A 20911-nucleotide genomic window follows, 5' to 3' on the forward strand; every position below is an offset into this window, starting at 1 on the left:
GATAGGTATCACAATGTATTTTGTGAATCTTGTAATTGTACCGTCACTAATATGCCTCAAACGAAACATAATCATCAACGTTTGAAAGGGACACCAAACAGTTTATGCTGATTTCAAGAACGTCACCGCGCAGATCATTTGAGCTCAATCTGGCAATCTAGCCGCTAGACTGTAGCTAGCAGATGGCAGTTAGCAGGCAATGGACTGATGAAGTCCCTCAGTCAACCTGCTGTAAACATGAACAGGACGTCATATGGGATTTTGTGTTTAGAGTAAAACAAATTAAGCATCGCAATGTGCGAACGAACACTCTCACGGTTTAATATTATTCGGAAAGAAAAGTCTCGACAAGGCTGACTTAAGGCCATGGGTTTGTACCTCTCTTTCTTTGTTTGATGTTTTCCATTTTAATAAATGTGGAAACTTCTGAAGCCCTATGCTGCTAAGCAATGTTCTGTGCTGTGTATTGAGGAAAATGAAATGACAAAGTACAAAATGCATTGATGTGTCAGGAGGGAGAGGACAAAATGAAGTGATAAAAAGAGCTTTGCTTCCTCCAGGCAGAACGGGACACAGCTTATAAACTTGACTTCCACAGACGGCATCTCAAGTGCATTTCCAATTCTTCACTCAAAGACTCCTGGAGACCCACTCCAGTGCTCTGCAGTCTGGGTGGCTTTGTATTAGCAACTGTTTGAGAGCATATATTTCTCTTTTTTTCCTCATTTAATTAGTTGAAAAAATTATTTCGAAACATTTTATACAGTAAAAGCTCTCAGGGATTAAAATCAGCCGCACATTTTCCTTTCAGCATCTTTTCTGCAATAAAGGATAAATTATTTAAAATAACACGACCTTTTATCTCACACCCTTTGAAGGCAGCAAATTAAAAATGTAAATTGGGATCTAATTAATATGCAAATATATTCATTCCCAGTTAACAATTAGCAATTAGACCTGCAGTGTCTAGAAAGAGCATAGACAAAATTAATAACTTAATTTATCATTAACAAAATGAAAATGTACACAATTTTTTTTAGTTTTAAAATTGGTACGCTGTCTCCCTGCCTCTTCATCAGCACCAGAGCTGGGGAAAAAAAAAGAGATTTAATAGAACAATTTGGTGCTTGTCATAGAAAATGACAAATAACTAGCCTAAAAAACAACATGATTGGCTACATGGATGGTGACTGCAGCGTTGCATCTCCAGACGGCTGGGAAGGAAATAAACATGCCTATTTCATGCAGTACAGAAAGAAATCATTGCAAATCCTCACAGTCTAGAGGGTGCGGTGGACATTAAAGATTAAAAGTGGGAAAGTTATTTATACTTGACGGTGTTTAGATGTGAGAGATTGTGAAATTCCACTCCGTATTGGGGGGGAGGACAGTTATTTCACTTCAGACACTCTGTAGCTTTCTGATGAATGTTCAGCGCTCACAGCTAAGCAGTTCGACAGAGTCAGGCTGGGAGCAAGGATGTTTTTGGGGAGCTCTGCAGCGCTGCATTCGCCCTAATGGGAGGACGGTTCAGTCTGAAATACCAACTTCTCACAAAATCTACGCCTTATCCTGCAGGGAGATGTGAAATGCTGAATCGTTTGATGATGCTTCCTCGGCTTCTGAGGCGAGCACACATATTGTATGGGGTGCTTCTGTAAGTCTTTTCTCTTTGTTATTTTCTGATTCTACAATTGCCACCACCTCCGATAGGATTTGCACTTCAGTGGCGGTGACACTTCAACAAACGTTACTCATTTACAAGCCCCTGGGATAGTAACTCATATCAAGAAGTTTCTGTGTGTTCTGAGACGAAGTGGACACGGAAAGCTTTGAACAAGAAACTTCTAGGCCGAGCGTAAAACGCTAAACAAAGAATAATGAGAATGAAAACAATAATAAAACTTTAAAAGGAATAGTTCACCCAAAAGTAAAAATTTGCTGAAAATGTACTCACCTTCAGGCCCTCCAAGATGTGTTTGTTTCTTTGTCAAAACAGATTTGGAGAAATTTAGCAAGACATCACTTGCTCTCCAATGGATGCTCTGCAGTGAATGGGTGCCGTCAGAATGAGAGTCCAAACAGCTGATAAAAAAATCACAATAATCCACAAGTAACCCATACGACTCCAGTCATCGCTCAATGTCTTAAAAAGTTAAAATGCTGCATGTTTGAAAGAAACAAATCCATTATCAATGCATTTTAATTTTATAAACCAGTGTTTGTGGCTAAAATAGCCAGTCCATAATTACCCAGTGTTGCTTCTTTCTGTGAAAAGTTCATCCCCTGTTGTCCTTTCAAATCAAAATGTTTTGGACTGTTTTCCCTTGTAAACAGTGCTTGTTCTGTGCATATTTCTCTCCTGATTCAGACAAGCCGACTTTTTCACTGAAGAAAACAATACTATGAATCAAGGACGTATTTTAGCCGGAAGCAACGGACCAGAGATGTGAATAATTATGATGTTTTTATCAGCTATTTGGACTCTCATTCTGACGGCACCCATTCACTGCACAGGATACATGAGCAAGTGATGTAATGCTAAATTTCTCCAAATCTGTTGTGATGAAGAAACAAACTCATCTACATATTGGTAGTAAATTTTCAGCATTTTTTTTTTTAATTATTGTTATTATTTTGGGGTGAGCTATTGCTTTAAGCATTTAGCCATTGTTGAACTAAGGGGGCCTGGGGGCCTTCATACAGGCCTTTTGTTTGTTTACCACTTGTGTGAAGATGTAACCAAAAGCAATGCTGTTTTACTCACTTAAAAAAAAAAAAAAATCAAAGAAAAGCGAAAGCCCACGGGTGCAATAAAAGCTTTAAATAGTTTTCAGCAGTCATCCTCTAGGGACCATCCTGCCTGAAAAAAAAAATAAAAAAACACCTAATTTGATAAATATGCTCTTTAAGCAGCACATTTCATTTAGCATTCTCCTATTAGAAATTCACAAGCAGTCCTCAACTAAATATCCTTCCTTTTAGCTTCTGCTTAACCAGACATATTTCACCCTTTAAGGGGGACCACCTACATTCCTTTCGAATGCAATGGGGTTCATTAGCGGCGTGGAAATAATGCAGAGAGTGTGTTTAATGTAAGCACTGCTAAGTCCTAATTTTCCACAAATAATTCTCCTTGATCTAATCGTAAATTTATGCAGAGGAGAAACCGATGCTCTTAACGTTGCTGGTCAAAGTAAAATAAGTGCAGAGCTTGAATTATGCATGCATGCTCACGTGTGAGTGTGTGTATTTGTGTGTGTGCTTCTCATTTCCTTTCATTTACCTGTTTGTTATTGTCTTGCTTTTTTAGTTCAATAAAACGTGGTTGGCTAATTAACCTGCTCCCTAAGAGGGATTAAAATGTGTTTATTTTTCTTTTCATCCTCTTTCTTTCTTTAATTTCAAAGTTATTTTCACCAAATAATGTTCATTACACCTAGCTATTTCAAACCAAATCTTCTGCACAAATAACCTAATATTAGCAAGAAATCAAAGTGTGAGAGGTGCTGTGTGAATTAATGCACGCTACTCCACTGTACCTTTAATTGATCAAGAGCCTTTGAGTTTGGTTTCACGTGGTGCTTTTCACAGCTCTGCTTGTAGGCCAGAATTATATCTGTCAGATTGAGACTGTCAGCTAAAAAAGAACAAATGTAAAACCCGTATATTAGAGCCACATTAAGAATATTCATACTTGTTGATTTATATTATATCATATATATTATCAAAAAAGAAAGAAAGATAGGAATAAATTAGCTCCCTGACATATATGAAGGAAATAAATATTTGATTGTATTTACATTAAAATATTTTTGTTGTTGTATGTTCTTTACTTTATAATCATTATGATAAAAAAAATGTAAGTACATAATGTTCATTTAAAAAAGAAAATATTTCAGAGTCATTAAAAAAGAAATTAATACTTTTCTTAATCAAGGATGCATTTAATTGCTCAAAATTCACAGTAAAGTCAGTAAATTATTGGAAAAAAATTAATATATATATATATATATATATATATATATGTAAGGAATATTGCTGCTGTACATATAACATGAATAACCCCCATAGCATACATGATCCCCCTGTAGCAGATCTATACAGGTGGAGCTGGGGAAGGTGGAGGGCTTCTGAAGTGCGCTGCTACTGCTACAGCAAACACTGCCAGATATTTGAATGTTGAGCAGCGAGCTCATTGGCTACCTATACAAGAGAGAACCAATCGGATGTGCCATGATAATGATGTCATTATGTCATATGGAGTTAGATCTATCGGACTGCGCATGCCAGAACTTTGTGTGTGTGTGTGTGTGTGCCTATATATATATATATACTGTATATATATATATATATATATATATATATATATATATATCAACATTAATTAAATGTTATGCTCTAATCAGCATATTAGAATTATATTTTAAGGATCATTTGACTGTCATGACTAATAGATGCTGAAAATTCAGCTTTTGCCATCACGTAAATTACATTTAAAATCAATTACATTTTTAAATATATCAACATGGAAAACAGTTATTTTAAAAATTTGTAATAATTTCACAATATTACTTTTAATAATTTCATAATATTATTTTTAATGTATTTTAACCAAATAAATTCAGGATTGGTGAGCGTAAGGGATTTCTTTCAGAAACATAAAAAATCCTACAGACCCCAAACTGACCATGTCTCACACAATAACCAATGTTGCTTTTGCTTTTTTGACAAATGATGTTACATGAATAAACACAAGCACAGCTGATCTGAAGAGGCTGTCTGCATAACATCAACACCATCTCACCCTCTTGAAGTTCAGCCCTTCTCTCCACAAAGTCAGACACCATCTGCTCATCTGGGGGAAATGATACACGTTTTTCTCTGCCCTCCTTCACAAACTGAGACATTGCTTCTTCCTCTGAGTGCCCTGTCATTCTTCTGCTATGAGCAATGTCCTACAAAGTTGATTAACCAAAATTTTCATCAGTATGTAGCTCTGATGTGATGTTCTTCTATGTCAGACATCCCATTAGCTCAGACGTCAGTCCTCTGAACTATAAAATCCTTCATATATAATAAGATCTCTGGACACATTATCTGTCCCACATTGCTGCAGAAAACAAACCATGAAACGTCCTCCAAAATCTGCTTCTTGTGTTGTGTTGTTATTCTGTAGCTATAGTCACTAGGCAAATGGATACACTCGCAGCATAGCACTTCTACAAAACAGTTACAGGATACCACATAGTCAATTATTCATAAACTATGTGCCTCTCAACGCTAGTACAGCTCTATATAAGTCAACATCAAATATGCACATGGGGACACAGAGCCTAAACTATTTTTGAGGGCTACTTACTGTTGTAAATACCTCACATTAAATGTATAACAGTACTCTGAAAACTTTGTAAAAATAGGGCACAGTGTATTGTGTAGGCTACTTAATATGAAGAATTTGTCCATATTGATTGTTTACAGGTATTTTATCTATATTTAAAATTTTGCACTACATTGCATCATGTTTAATGATTAAAATGAATGTATAATGTCCATTAATGTTTTTAACAATATATATATTATTATTATTATTTTTTTTAATAGGCTACTGTTTATGAGAGACAATGTCAAGCTGTAAATTTACACTATAAATATAATATATGCACCTAAAAATATAAATTATAATGTATAAACTATGTATCTAGAAGTAGACTTTTTTGTATCTTCACTACCCCCTAGTAATATTATAAAAAAATTTGGATAAATAATTTCAAATGTATATTTATTTTTACTTCCTGGGTTCCACCACCTCTGAAAATGTAGTTTAACCTAAGACAATATAATACAGTCAGAAAGAAAGAAGAGACACATTTATTAGTGTAATGTTTATAAATTCTCTTTTGTGGAATTTTTTTCAAATGTATCTTTTTATTATGATAACAAAACCATTGTAATTGTTTGTGAGGAAAAAAAAACAGGCATTAAAAACTACATGTCCCATCAGGCATTGCAAAACCAGGAACCACGCAACCTTGTTTCTAACCAATCGCGTTCGACGAGCCTCACACTGATGCGTAGTTGTGCGGGAACTTTTGAGAGGAAGAGCTGTTACAACCTGTCACTTACCCACGGAAAGGTTAGTAGAATATTCTCGTTCTGCTTTTATTAAGCTTAATGTTCCTATGCAGTCAATAGCGGATTATGAGGAAAAATAATCAGCTCTGTTGTGATAAATAGCCATAATAAGGCAGCTAACCGTGCTAGCATAGCAAGTTGAAATAGTTAAGCGGCATTTTACAGTTTAAGTTACCCCCAACACAGTATCAACAACCCAATGCTACTCTCATTGATTAAGTGTGACATTAACCGAATGTTTTATCACTTTTAAAAACTTGTATCACATAAACATACTGAAACCACAGCTCTTAGTGTCGATGTTGTAAAAGCGAAACAAAAAGCATAATTTGCAGGACTGCAAATTGAAACTGTATCCATATCACAAATGTTATCCCTGAGCTTGTCATCAGTTGTAGTGCTTAAGTGCTAATACATCTGTGATGTTGAAATATATAAGGAAATATAGCCCAAACATGACATGACAGTTTTAATTACTTGTATGACACACCCTAGTATTAATGTTTCTCTTGTTTGATAGAGGAAATTTTTTATTATTCAGTAAAATGCCACCAAAGTCCAAGGCAGATGGGGCGAAGAAAGCGAGAGCTCCAGCCAAGAGGAAACTGGCTGAAGAATTCCCACCCGGGGAAGTTCTGACGGATAATGCAAAGAAAAAATGGAAGCTTGGATCAGCCGTGGGGCAGGGAGGATTTGGCCTGCTGTATCTTGGTAAGATTCAAAAACGCTGTCGAAAACTGTGAAGTTCTAATGCTTTATTTTGTTTTATTTATCAGTTGCTCAAATGTGAATTTGTCATGCATCTTTTAGCAAATGAAGACTCTTCAGGATCTGTTGGCGCTGATGCATCTTATGTCATTAAAGTGGTAAGGGACTTTTGTTGTTTTCGGCAAATATATGTCTAGATCTTGAACTTTTTGAATGCCTGTGATGTTTAGGTGGTCAGCAATGTGATGTCAATCAATGAAAGGCATTTCTGTGACCTTAACTAGAACAATAAATAAATGTAAACATTTTTTTTTAATGAATTTAGAGGAATTATTTGAAACAACAATTAAAATCACTTTTAATATTATCTTAAGTAAACAAAGCAATAAGACTTATCATTATTACCTGATACATAAGAACGTGGGTAAAAGAGTATGACTTGCATTGAAGACCATAATATCATAGAGAATTGGGCTAGTAAGTAACCATCCAGCAATGTCCTAGCAACCTTTGCATGGGAATGTAAACACATGTTTACATTTTACAAGCAAATAAAATAAAATAATTGCTAATAAATAGTTCTTTGGTAAAATGGCATTGCATGGAAGTGCTATAATCAGTGATGGGAATAATTGCGTTATAAATAAAAGGCGTTATTTTTTTCAGTAACAAGTAATCAGATGAATTAGTACTGTTTCCCCCGTTACAACGCCATTACCATTACTGACAATAAAATGCGGCGTTACTATAATTTATTATAATATTATTAGAATTGAATTTTTCAGTTAATTTAAATGGATGCGCAGTGTAGCTGTATTTGACGTTAGTGTTGTCACGATAGTGGAATTTCTAACTTCGATACGATACCTTGAAAAATATCAATATTCAATACCATTTTCGATACCACGGAGAAAAAAACTGCCACAATATTAAGGGGGTATTTTTTTTTTATTTAAAGATAAATGTAACAAGTCGAGAACATGCGGTATATTTTACATGAACAAAAAAATGTCTTGAGGTACTGCATTTGTTGATTTATTTATTAATCTTTTATTAATCTTAGTTAAATGTTAATTGAAACTAACGTTTACTAATACATGTACTAATTAAAATCCAAAGTTCTATTTGTTGATATTCTCATTTGCTTCATAACCAAAATATTTCCAGGTATAGGGCCCTATGAAATCCGTTTTATTTTTCCCCAAATTCTGTTTTATTTTTTTCTACATTAAATTTTTTCCATTTTAATTTTTCTGGATTCCGGTTTTTTTCCGTTTGAATTTTTCTGGACTCTTTTTTTTTAATGGTCAAATTAAATGCTATTAATCTAAAAGCATGTCTAATTCATTAAAATCATGAAAATTATACAATTTAACATTTAATTTATTAAAAGTGTAACAAAAATGACATGTTTAGGGCCGTATGAAATGTTTTGTTTTTTTCTCACCTTATGTTTTATTGTTACCAAATTCTGTGTTTTAGCATGTCTATTATTTGAATGCATACAAACAATTTTTATTTATTCTTACAGTAGCCTTATGAAATGTGTTTTCCCCCTCAGAAATTCTGTGTTGTGTATTTAAATTTTACTGGATATCAGATGAAGGCATAAAACAATTTTAATTAATTTATATTTGAATGAATGAAAATTAAACTTTACTTTTTTGGCAAATGAAGGGGATTTACTATTAAAATTAAAATATTTTGTGATTATTTCTTTAAAAAAAATTAACAGTAGTAGTAAGTACATTTACATTTACATTTATGCATTTAGCAGACGCTTTTATCCAAAGCGACTTACATTGCATTCAAGTTACAGTTTTTACATTTGATCAGCTCTTGCTTTCCCTGGGAATCGAACCCATGACCTTGGCATTGCTAGCGCCATGCTCTACTATTTGAGCTACAGGAAAGCAGCAGTAGTAGTATTATTATGCAGAAGTAGTAGTATTATGTACATTCTACTAAATAATAGTAATATAGCCTATTTCTGGCACACGGTCTTTAATAGGCTGAGTTAAACCGAACTTTTATTTTGACGGGTTGCCGTGAATACTTCTAAAGTTCTGTGTGTGTGTATGATATGACGCTAGTTTTACTCAAATTAAATGGTAAAATGCTCGTAAAGTGCCTTTCAGATCAGTTCTGGAGATATTGTTGATGTATTTATGTCCTCAAATCTCTGCGAGCGCCACATTAGTAAACAAAACCGCACATTCACACAGAGACGCGCAGAACATGCAGGATTCATATTTAAATCAACTTTTGCAGCTTAATATTTACAGATACTAGTCCATATCGCGATTTGATTTGTGTAATGACCTACTTTTGATTAATTCATCCAAACTTTGACAAATTCCGTGACATTCCACGTTAAACTGTAAATTCCGTTTTTATGACTGGATTCCGTGCGCGTTCTCTGCATCGCGGAGATCATAGATCCCTACAGATAGCGCTCCTGCTGTGTTCTTTAACAACCAGAGCAGTCATCTTTCTATTCACTTCACTTTTGCTATTAAACCAGAGCGAAGGAGACCAGTGCGGTCACGTGTGGTGCTTGTCCACGCGCCTTTGGAGAGAAGTGAAAGTGACAGCTCGCCTAGTATCGGTGTATCGATACTTCGGGAAATTAATATTGGTACCGTTCAGATATTTCAGTATCGATATTTATCGAAATATCAATATTTTTGACAACACTATTTGACGTACCATACTTTCCCTCTGCATGTTTTTTTAAAATGCATGTAGGTTCATGTTTTTATATTTATTCTAAATGTCAGTTATTTTTGGTGATTATTTTTTACTGTGTCTTGCAGGAGCCCAGTGACAACGGCCCTCTCTTCTCTGAACTGAAGTTCTACATGCGAGCTGCCAAACCCGATCTAAGTATGCCCTTGTGACTGCAAACACACCCTCATATGCATGATGAGCCAGATTGAAAAAAGTCGAAGAGCAATACTTTTAATTAAAGAAAGTTCTGAGCTCACCATTGAGGGCCTTATGGAGATAGACAAAGCACAACTCTCTGTCTTTGGTGGCTCTTATGGCTGCCCCAAGGCCACAGCATTGCGCTTTATTTAATAACAATCCAAATGTCAGTCTCCCTTGACAATTAACTGCTATATTACTAAGGGATGCTCATGCTTTATTCATTGGAATATTGTAATGTTGGTAAATATTTGTCCCACCAGCAAATTACCTTGCGGCACACTTGCAGTTTGGTCCCTGAGGAATACTCTTATATTACTTTGAGCATCAACAAGTTTAAAGAATAAAAGTTTTGAACGATTTACCCACTTAATTTATAAATTGATCATTTGATTGCATTTAACGTTATTGTGATGATCTCACTTAGTCATTTTAGAACTGATTTAGAACACTGTAGTGTTTCTTGATTTCAGTTTGAAGTGGAATAATTAATATGTTGTGAATCCTGTTTGTGATGCAATGTTTTATGTTTATTCAGTTGGGGCTTGGATGAAGTCAAGGAAAATTGACTATTTGGGAGTTCCAAAATATTGGGGTTCTGGTTTTCATGAGAAAGGTGGTAAGAGGTATGAGGAGAAAAAACAACAACATTGTTTTCTAAAGTATTACATGATAAATAACATGACATCTTAAATGATTTCTGTAGGAAGTTACAAAAGTTTTTTATCTTTGATGTTTTGAACATGTAACAAGGACATTTAAAGTAAGATGATTTCACCTAAATCTTTATGACAGGTACAGATTTATGGTCATGGATCGATTTGGAACAGATCTACAGAAGAAGTTTGAGGGAAATGAAAAGAAATTTCCAAGGAAGCTTGTTCTTCAGCTGGGACTCAGACTTGTAGGTTTCTCCTATAAGTATTTTAAAAGTATCAAACTGTGAAAATGGAAGTTATGTTTTTTTTGTTTTTGTTTTTTTTTTAAGCTGACTGCTGTGACAGTAGTTTTGCACTTCACTTTGACAAAGCAAATAATTGTTACAAATGTCATTGTAGAAATGGGCACTTCACATACATATGTCACCTAAAATTAATTTAATTCACAACCAAAATGTCTTATAATAGATGGGCTTACTAAAAATAATGTGAGCAATGCGGGAGGCCACTCTTATTTAGAATAAAATGCTAATAATTATTCAACATATAAATAAATTTTATAGCTAAAAAATTTAAATGAAGACCTTTTACACATGCACTATTTTTTTCCGTTGACTGTTGTGGCATTGCAGGCAGTGGAAGAAAATCTTATATTCCTGTATTATTATAAAATCTCATATTCTGACACATCTTTCATCTCTCTAGCTTGACATTCTGGAGTACATCCATGACCATGAATATGTGCATGCAGACATCAAAGCCTCCAACCTCCTTCTGTCCTACACCAACCCCAATCAGGTTTGTTTCAAGCCTTCCACATGTTTAACAGATCTCTGTTGCCATGGCTGTACGGCTCTATAACTGTAGAAACGTAGAAGGCAGTGTGTGTAGACTGCAGGACTATACAGAGCTCCTGCTTCTTTTAATTAGAGTACCAGTGATTTGCAATGTAAGAAACTACTTGTCTTATTATTTTTTTTTTCCATCTGTTAATGAGATTTGGGTGGAGAAAAAAAGCAAAACAATTTAAGCCTTTAATGCGGCTCATAAACTGCAAAGATTAGAGACAGTATTGAAGCTGTCTCTAGAAAATAAGGTTTGGGGGCTGGGCAGGGGCAAATATTTAATTTGAAGATTAATAATGTATCAGTGGTGTATTATTAAGCTGCTATTTTTAAAGTCACAATTTAAAACTCGGCCTCTTGGGATTAGTCGCTGCTTACTTGGTGACTCTGAGCATCCTTTTGAAATTGCACGGGTGTTCTTTTTGCCTCTGAATACATGCAGGTCTGTGTTTTGTAAATGTGTGTAAAATGCACTGTGTTGACTAAATTACAGAAATACTTAAAGGGGTCATATGATGTTGCTAAAAAGAACATTATTTTGTGTATTTGGTGTAATGCAATGTGTTTAAGCGGTTTAAGGTTAAAAAAACTCTCTGCCCCGACGACTCTGATTTTTACAAAGCTCATCGTTCTGAAAAGCGCGGTGTGCTCTGATTGGCCAGCTATCCAGTGTGTAGTGATTGGCCGAATACCTCAAGCGTGTGACGGAAATGTTATGCCACTTACCATATTTGGAAACACACAGCGTTTTCACGACATGGCAGTGGCGACAACAATACTGTAGCGAGAATATAAGTTACAGCTTCTTTCTTTTACATTTGGGCGGTGTTCTGCAAATCTTCCAACACAATGTGGGGACGTGTTTGAATGAGGCATTTTAGGAAGGCGTGGATGAGTCTTAACTTTTAGAAGGAATATCTCTTTGGGTTTGAGACATGAATTTTTTTATTCTTATACATGCTTGAACTGCTTGTAACACTCCAAAGACAAAGGAAAACATGAAATCGCATCATATGGCCCCTTTAATATTGTAATATTTATCTAAGCGGTAACTATTTGAAATGTTTGTGTGTTTGATTGGGATTTGGTTGTTTTTAAAAATCAGTAGGCTAGACTCATTCTTTGACTTTAGAACACTGAATTCTGAACCGAATGTGAATGACTCCTATGAATGGTTATTTTAATATATTATTCCAAAAGATTTCAACTCATAAGTTAGCTGTTTAAATCAGCCTGGCAAATCTTTCAGAGAGTAAACTCACAAGCCCATCCAAATGGTTAATAAATGAACAACTAAAATAATTATAACATGCTATTTAGCAAGTCAGATGTACATTCTGTAACCACTTGGATGAATTTGTTTCTGTTGTAAAATAAGCATGTTTTGTATTTTAAGACTGTAGGGAGGACAGTTTTGTGTTCTTGATAATATTTTTGTGCGTTGTTTTTTTATTGTAGGGGTGTGCGATATGACGAATTTTGATCATGGACAATAATGTCTCCAAAATATCGTAGTATCATGTTACAGCACACATTCTATCAGCTACAGTTCTGGTGCCGCAGTATCAATATACTGTACTACGCCACAATTATGTACAAAAGTACATTATTTGCATGTGCTTTAAAGCCTTACTTACTGGTTAAACATTTCATTCACTTGCTGTTCTGAGGTGCACTTTTTCTTAGGATGTACACCCGAAGTGCGCGCACTAAAAAAACCTGTTAAACCGTGCCTGATTACTTAACTAAGTTATCTTTAGCACTGATACTGTCAAGACGCACAAGGTTTATGTATAGACTCAGTTGGTTATGTCTAAAATGAAAGTAAACAGCTGAGAGAAAACGGATGTGTGCCTGTATATTAGATGCGTGAAGCTCTTAAAGGGACAGTATTAAACATGCTGCCGACTAGGGGTGTGCTCAAAATATCGATTCTTAGATACATACCGATATAATAAAAAAAGATGCAGTATCGATATTCTAGCCCTTAGTATCGATACTCCGCCCAGCCATTAGGGGGCGCAGCGGCGCCCGCGAGTTTAAAAAAAACTCATGGAAAATGTTAAAGCAAGATGTAGCATTTAAGCGATTTCATAGTGAAATATGTTATGGCAGTACATGGTGTCACAAAAAAGAATTATAAGAAGATTTAATAAGAGGTTAAGAATAATAAGAAGAAGATTTTGTGCTTGTGTGAGCTCAGACTGTACCCTTGGAAAGTTAAATGTTGACTTGTGGTAATTTCCAGATTAATACAATTTGTGTACAATTAATCAGAGCACTTAAAGTTGCAAATATTTAAGCAAAATGCACTTTATAATGCACTTTTGTCTTCAATAAGTTGAAGAAAAATGCAGAGTTCTGTTTGTTGAGTAAATGTGTTCAGCATTAACTAATTGGCTCTGGCCCATGTATTTTTATTGAATCGTATCGAATCGTGTCACATTGTATCAAATCGTATCGAGACAGCTCTGTATCGAGGTACGTATCGAATCGTGACCTGTGTATCGAGGTATGTATCGTATCGCCAGGTTCTCCAAGGTATACAGCCCTACTGCCGACTGTCATTAAAGGGATAGTTCACCCTAAAATTTAATTTCTGCCATTATTTACTCACTCACATGTTGTCCCAAACCTGTATTAATTTATTTTCTTGTGCTGAACACAAAATAAGATATTTTGAAGAATGTGGTTAACCAAATAGTTGTTGGTCCACATAGAAATTGATAGTAGGAAAAATCACTGACTACTCTTGACTGAAACACTTTAATACAGTTGCTTTAATTGGAATCTATCTATGTATGTGTGTGTGTGTGTGTGTGTGTGTGTGTATGTATGCGTTTTATTTTTATATTTGTTCATTCAATTTCTTGAATGCTCCTGCTAAATACACCTATTGTACCTGAAAATAAAACGGTGTTTGGTTTATTTGTATATTATGTGTATTTGTAATGTGTATTCTTCTCATTTTTTAATAACAGATAAAATAATGACTAAGATTTTTATCTTCACCCACTTTGGCCTAAATATCCACCATTCTTTTTTTATATTTTGTTACCTTGAAAGGCTTTGTCTTTATAATAGGGAAATTAGTTTGGCTATAATTATCAAACAACTTGCAAAATAGAAAAATGACAATATGACAAAGAATCGTGATAAAATCGTGTATCATGATATTTAAAAAAAAATAAAAATTATATGATATTTTTGCCATATCGCCCACCCCTAGTTGGGTGTTAATGCTGGTGGTTTCTAATAAGCAGCCCCAGCTTTGAACACTTCATGACAAAGGTTTTTTTTCAATGTTTGTGATGTTTGTCACTGTAGGTGAGCTGTTAATCTTTACTGTTGCAAATTGGCGTATACAGTTATTTCTGAGACACTACCTGGACACATCAAATAATTTTGCACTTTTTGGGGAGGTAATAGGTGCACCTGCAATTTGTGCACCGTCTGTTTTGGTATCTTTGGAACTCTGTTAACTGCTTCCTGTTGCTTTGAAAACAAAGTGCTAATTGTCAGATCTCTTTTATAAGTAACACGTACTGCTAATTGGCAATCAGACTGTTTGCAGCTTCAAATGTGATTTATTTGTAGTAATCTTCTAGTTATGGTAGACTTTATTATATTGGGTGTTATATCTCAAAATAATTTTTATTTCCCAGTCATTTTTTTTCCTTTTTTTTTTTCTATAATTGTTTTAGCAGTGCTTTACATTTTTGTTGTATAATAAGCATTTTACTTTTTTTTTTTTTTTCTTTTTTTTTTACACAGGTATATTTAGTGGATTATGGACTGGCCTACAGATATTCTCCAGAAGGAGTTCCAAAGGAGTACAAAGAAGACCCAAAGAGGTGTCATGACGGGACCATCGAGTTCACTAGTATTGATGCGCACAAAGGAGTCGGTAAGAAATTGTAACAATCAGTTCTATTGGTCACTCTTAAACTCTTACTTTAGGCCTAGGTGAGTCTCTGTTGGCTGACACAGAAAAGAAATAATAAAAAAAATATATATATTATTATTATTATTATTATTATTATTTTTATTTTTTTTACCCCTGGAGGATCAGGTAGCACACATCTGAGCAGTCGTTTAAGTGTTGATTATATAGAACATCACATTGTAATAGAAAAATTATTAAGAGAAATCCAATTTTGAAATGTTGATGTAATGGTACTTTGCATCGAATACTACAAAGGTGGGCTATCCTTTAAAATAGCCTCTGATATATGCATATTACATTTCAGCACCTTCAAGAAGAGGAGACCTGGAAATTATGGGCTACTGCATGATCCAGTGGCTTTGTGGCCGTTTACCTTGGGAGGACAAACTTCAGGACCCGCTGTATGTCAGAGACTCCAAGCTCAGGTGACTTTAAACTTCACTTGTGGCATGTCAGGTTTTAGAAATTTAGTAAAAGTTTTTAGAAATTTTCTATTTTCTAATCTACCTATCATATATATATATATTTTTTTGCCATGGGATAAAGCTTATTGGGATAATGAATAATGAATAACTAATATACCTCTTTGCAGTATAACAAATTTTTTCATTAATTTCCTTGCAGCAAATTTCTTTATACAGATAATATTGGAATAGATTTAATGAATTGTAATTATAATTATGCATTTAAGATTTAGATTTTGTTTGATACATGTTTAAATATCCTTCTCCTCAGGTGTAGAGACCATATCGATGAGTTTTTGAAAAGCTGTTTCCCTGCAAAAAATATACCAGGTGAGGCAAAACTGAGCAATTTCATAGTTATTATATAGTTTGTAATACTGTAGGTTAATAGTCTTAAATCATAGGAAATTTCTTACAACTAAATTGGGTTTAAGCATATTTATTTTTTTACCGTGTCGCGACCACAGAAGCACCTGTGAATTCTGCAGTATTACTTTTTGTTTGTCTGCCGAGCAGTAATTGGAGTGACGCACTTTCGAGCTCAAACAAGAGCACGAGGGCCTCTTCGGTTGATAATGAGTGTGGACCTGGCTCTGACCACAGATGCTGCTTCTGCTGCTGCTTCATTAATTCGAGGAAATATTATAAATGCCACAAATTTACATAGAAATAGTCAGATAAGATTATAAATATTATCTAAAATTATTAAATATAATTATAATATAATAAAATTGATTCTGAATCTCATTTTTTACCTTATATTTTCAATGTAATCTTTGACTTTTTGGACCCACATGTTTGTATATATGCATATAATAAACAACGCATTGTATCAGAATCAGATTGCCTGCTCGACTACAAAACAATGACATGAATGAAAGATTAAGTTTTTAAACAAACTTGTTTTTCACCCTTCTCCGTTGTCGACCTCTGCATTGCCTAGTTTTGCAGTCAGTGTGTGGCAGTCTGTACTTTTGCAGAACTTTAGGGCGTTCTTTCTTTGTGTCGGTTAAAAATCAAAGATGTCATTGGCTCCCTTTGCTCAGTCGCTGATGTGATGGCAGTTCTTAAGCCCTGTGACAGCCGCGCGGCAGACGGCGAGATCCCTCCTCAGGCTGTTGTCTTGTGCGTACACGCCGCATCACAACACTGAGGTGATGGGAGGCGGCACTGTTAGCACGGCCATCACGACTAATTCTGTTTGGTGTGACTATTTTAGCAGCCGACAGTAAACAACAGTTTGTGAGTGGAGAAGTATAAGGAACAAAGTGACAAATGTCAACCCCTCTCCTCTAAACTTAGCCTGAAGGTTAAAGTGTGAGCGCTTGCTGTGAAGACACTGCCCTACAGGGATTGTTCTGTCTTTCCTGCACAATGCTAAATGCACAAATATACGTGCACATGCATTTTATTAACGTCGGACTTCTGCATGTTCATTTGAGATTAACATTGAGACAGAGGGCCAAGTAACTTTCACTTAATCACACACAAATGCTCTTCGTTTGTTTATTGACCCAGAAGTGTCTTTAACATTGTGCAGCTGTATTGCTAAGTCTGAAAAATAAATCCATCTGCATTAAAATTAAATTGTTGTGCTTAATGTCATTTTCAATTTCTAGAGGAAATGAAGAAGTTCATGCAAGAGATCAAGGTTCTCGGATACACAGACAAGCCAGATTACGCAAAATTGCGAGGAATTTTGCAGCAAGGCCTGAAGAGCATAGGGGCGTCCGATGACAAAAAGCTGGACTTCGGCGTGTCGACCAATGGCGCAGGTCAGCCCTCTGTCAAGGTGAGAGCCACCTTCAGAACAACATCAAAAAGTACTCCTTCATTCACGGCGCATTGGAAATGCTGCTACAGTCCCTTTTTGAAGCCCGCCGTTTAAAAACGAGCCCATTTCAACATCCTATAATTTGTTTACCTTTTGAAAGCAGATTCAAATTTGAAAATGCCCACACACGATCCAAGACTAATTGCTCGGGTTAGTAGGAAATGCTGTCGAGTGCATTGATTTTCAAATACGATTAACGTGTGATGCTTTTAACAAACGTTTCTTGAGCTTATTTGGATTCTTTTTTGCTGTCGACACACAGACGTGCCCTCGTTTTACCCTGAAAGTGTCCTGATGTTTATATTGTTAAGAATTAGACATTTATTTTCAGTATTTCTCTCTGCTTTTCTAATGGTTGAATGTCATTTGTCCTTAGTTTATTATCCTATATTGCAGTCAACACCCTCAAGGTGTCAGGTGGTATGAGATCTCACTGCTCTGGAATAAAGAGGTTATTAATCACTGATTTGTTTTGCCTGGATTTCAAGTTAAATGATCTTTAGAAGTGAATTCTGCAGCCGTGGTGTTTCTTTTTTGTGTATTTCGTGTAAAACAAACCGTCCGAGCCCACAAAGATGCCCTTGATGGCATATACTTTGGGAAAACGATAAGACTGTGGCTTCATTCATGGGGTCCGGCACAAAGAGCTCTTGGCAACAAAGCTGTCTGCATCTCAGGTTCTCTCTAGCACCCGGGTGTTTATCCCAGTGGCCCCTCCTCTTCCTCCCACAGACAGGTCCTGAGTGCCTGTGTTTATTCCCAGCTAATGTATCACAAATTTGCTGACACGGTAACCTTGGAGTCGGCGCAGGCCGGCAATCAGCGAGCCGCACTTACGACAGGGGAGGGGACGGACTCTCCTCGCTTCCCACAATGCAGTTTGCATATGGAAGGTGCCACCAGGGAGCTGGCCCATGCCAGCTGAGGGTTACCTGCCCACTGCCGTTATTGTATGTAATTATCGAGCCAATCTGTTCAGCTCAGCAGGGTCTGGATGGTAATCATGAGGCAGCAATTGGCAAAATGGAAGGGAAATGTGAGGGGGGTGTGGGGGGGGGGGGGCTAGTAAGGATGATAGTTCAAGTCCGAGAGAGGGGCGAGCATTCATTATGCAGTCTGAGTGAAGAAAAGGGAGAATTTGATTGCTGTCGTTAAGTGCATCTTCTTCATAACCCCTGGTTCAGTTAGTAAGATTTCCTTGAATTGAGGACTTGAGCTTCTATGCTAGAATTTTCATTTGAGGATAAAAAAACAAGGATTTTTGATTTGATGAAATTGTTCAAATAGATTAACTTATTCCAAACTTTATTGTTTGGAATTCTAAGAAAAATTCCCAACATTCAAATCCGTTTCCTGCCCAGAACTGGTCATTTCCAGTGTCAAAATACATAGCCATTCAAATTCAATTTTTTTTTGAATAAGTAAATGTCTTTTATTCTCCTTTTTTTTTTTTTTTTTTTTTACATGTATAACATATTACATATATGGTACAGTGTGGTATATGGTTGTATTCTATATACAGTGCAGAAATGTTGCGATCCAATTTAAAATACCTGTTTTTATTTGAATATATTTTAAAATGTAATTTATTCTTGTGATGACAACGCAGAATTTTCATCAGCCATTTCTCCAGTCTTCGGTGTCACATGATCCTTCAGAAATCATTCTAATATGCTGATTTGGTGCTCAAGAAACATTCTTATCAACAATTCTTATTATGATCAGCAATTAAAACAAGGATTCTTTGAGGAATAGAAAGTTCAAAAGAACAATATTTTTAATCAATTTATATGTGTCCTTGCTAAATAGAACTATTTCTTTATTTGTCAAACGCAATACATGTACACTACCGTTTAAAAGTTTGGGGTCAGGATGCTTTTTTTGCATTCAAATTATTTTATTTGTTCTTGCTGGATTTACTGGATAGTTAAATTGTGATTACATTTTCTCAAGCATTCACAACGCACATAATAGTTTCCATGTGTATACTGAGCAAAAGGTCCCTTCTTAATATTTGATTTGAACTTCCTCCAAGGTTGCTCTAGGCAAGTGAATTGACCACTGCTCTTCCATCTTTTCTATCCCCTTGTTTGTGTCTTTATTTTTGATTGGAAGACTCCCAAGCGTAAGAAGGCAGAGGAAAAAGGCCAGTCTGCTGATGAAACCGAAGGCGCCCCTGCAAAGAAGAGGCGAGCTCCTCAGAAGAAGGGTAAGTCATGTTTATAGACTTTAGGGTTGACATGTTCACTTATCATCAATATCAGTAGCTTTGGGTTTGTTAAATATTTTAAACTTAATGTGTAACCTGTTTAGATGTGAATGGGGCTAAAAAGACGGCAAGTCCTGCAAAACGTCCAGCAAAGAAAGAAGCTCAGGCCTCATCTGAGCCAGCGGTGAAGAAAAGCCGAGGAAGGCCTAAGAAGAACTCTTAATCCTCTTCGCACTCGAGTTCAAGTTGTTTCCTTTTTGTATCTTTTAAATTGTCTGGTCTGTATTTGTTCTCTGTGGTTTCATTTTCTTAAACTTTAGCAGGGTGTTGGGCACACTCTCTCGCAGTGAAATTATAATAAATAATGGTAAAAAAAAAAAAAAAACGACAGTGGCTTTGAGTTTTGAGTTATTTTCATTCCTTTGTAATGCCTTGAATAATCAAGCCTATGCGGATGAGGTCCAGGGGGGATTGCTTTGCCCCCGATAAGGAAATCCCTGAAGGAGCTCAGAGTCCCGACTCTTCCCCCGCCACATTTTCTCCTTGTTGTTGTGCTATGAAAGCCACCGTGCGGCTGGCACTCTGACGTCTGTGGGAGAGGCGAGCTGGTCTTTGATACCTGCATCGAAGCAGGCGAACGTGTGGCAGACGCCACTGAGCCGGGTACGTGCGTTTGGTGAAGGGGGCTCTGTGCCTTTCCGCTCGGCTGCCATTTGATCAGGTGGAGACAAAACACTAGCACTTGGGTCCTACTTTCTGTGTCGCTCTCACTTGAGTCTTTCTTAACTTCCTGTTCTCCGCTAGGAAATGGCTTCAAAGAGCTATCATTAAAAGTTAGTTGTGGCTGCACCACTTGTTATGCATTGTAACTTTATCGCTGGTTTTGATAACGCACCGACAGCCTTCGCAGGCGTATTTTTAGGTCCAAATGTCATCTTGAATTGTTTGCTTTGTAATCGCGGTAAAATTGATATGACATTGAGGGGACAGGAATAATTTGAGGACAGGTTAGAATACATGAATAATAGATATGGCATGTATACAGGGGTCGTGACTGGAAGAGCAGAGTTATGTTTTCCAAGAGTTTGGGGAAATGCACTTGTAATAGATACAAATACACATGACTGAGTTTGTTTCTATTCTTATTTTTTTTTGTATCAACACATTTCATGTTTCAGTTCTC

The 20911-nt window shown here is 36.0% G+C and overlaps 2 protein-coding genes across 4 annotated transcripts in view; one reads left to right on the top strand and one right to left on the bottom strand.

Annotated features, from left to right (window-relative positions):
• The window catches only part of LOC306850446 (uncharacterized protein), a gene marked incomplete at both ends in the record, with an annotated part of 37594 nt that extends 32657 nt beyond the window's left edge, over positions 1–4937 (bottom strand). Inside the window, 2 exons of the mRNA XM_079386101.1 lie at positions 3543–3640; positions 4808–4937. Of these exons, the coding sequence (XP_079242227.1) occupies positions 3543–3640; positions 4808–4937 (228 nt within the window). The remainder of the gene's footprint in view (positions 1–3542; positions 3641–4807) is intronic.
• Positions 1449–20097, top strand: LOC306850078 (serine/threonine-protein kinase VRK1). 3 transcript variants are annotated; one of them, XM_079385513.1, is made up of 14 exons: positions 1449–1657; positions 6005–6136; positions 6656–6846; positions 6946–7001; positions 9660–9729; positions 10310–10397; positions 10567–10675; positions 11136–11228; positions 15050–15182; positions 15526–15646; positions 15957–16015; positions 17305–17477; positions 19635–19728; positions 19833–20097. In XM_079385513.1, the coding sequence occupies exons 3-14, from the start codon at positions 6681–6683 to the stop codon at positions 19949–19951; spliced, it is 1281 nt and encodes a 426-aa protein (XP_079241639.1). In that variant the 5' UTR covers positions 1449–1657; positions 6005–6136; positions 6656–6680; the 3' UTR covers positions 19952–20097. The 3 variants fall into 3 exon arrangements, with proteins under 3 accessions (XP_079241639.1, XP_079241640.1, XP_079241641.1); XM_079385514.1 differs by having other exon boundaries at positions 6677–6846; XM_079385515.1 differs by lacking the exon at positions 1449–1657 and having other exon boundaries at positions 6055–6136; positions 6631–6846.
• Positions 20098–20911: the final 814 nt, after the last annotated feature.

The sequence above is a fragment of the Barbus barbus genome (genome assembly GCF_936440315.1).
Source record: "Barbus barbus genome assembly, chromosome: 30".
Lineage (NCBI taxonomy): Eukaryota > Metazoa > Chordata > Actinopteri > Cypriniformes > Cyprinidae > Barbus > Barbus barbus.

What these genes read in the sequence shown, in the direction of transcription:
- LOC306850078 (XM_079385515.1), top strand. Translation starts at nt 6,636, where the DNA reads ATGTTTCTCTTGTTTGATAGAGGAAATTTTTTATTATTCAGTAAAATG. An exon ending in CATGAGAAAGGTGGTAAGAG is followed by an intron (nt 10,398 to 10,566) that starts GTATGAGGAGAA and finishes TCTTTATGACAG; the next exon opens with GTACAGATTTATGGTCATGG. An exon ending in TGATGCGCACAAAGGAGTCG is followed by an intron (nt 15,183 to 15,525) that starts GTAAGAAATTGT and finishes ATTACATTTCAG; the next exon opens with CACCTTCAAGAAGAGGAGAC.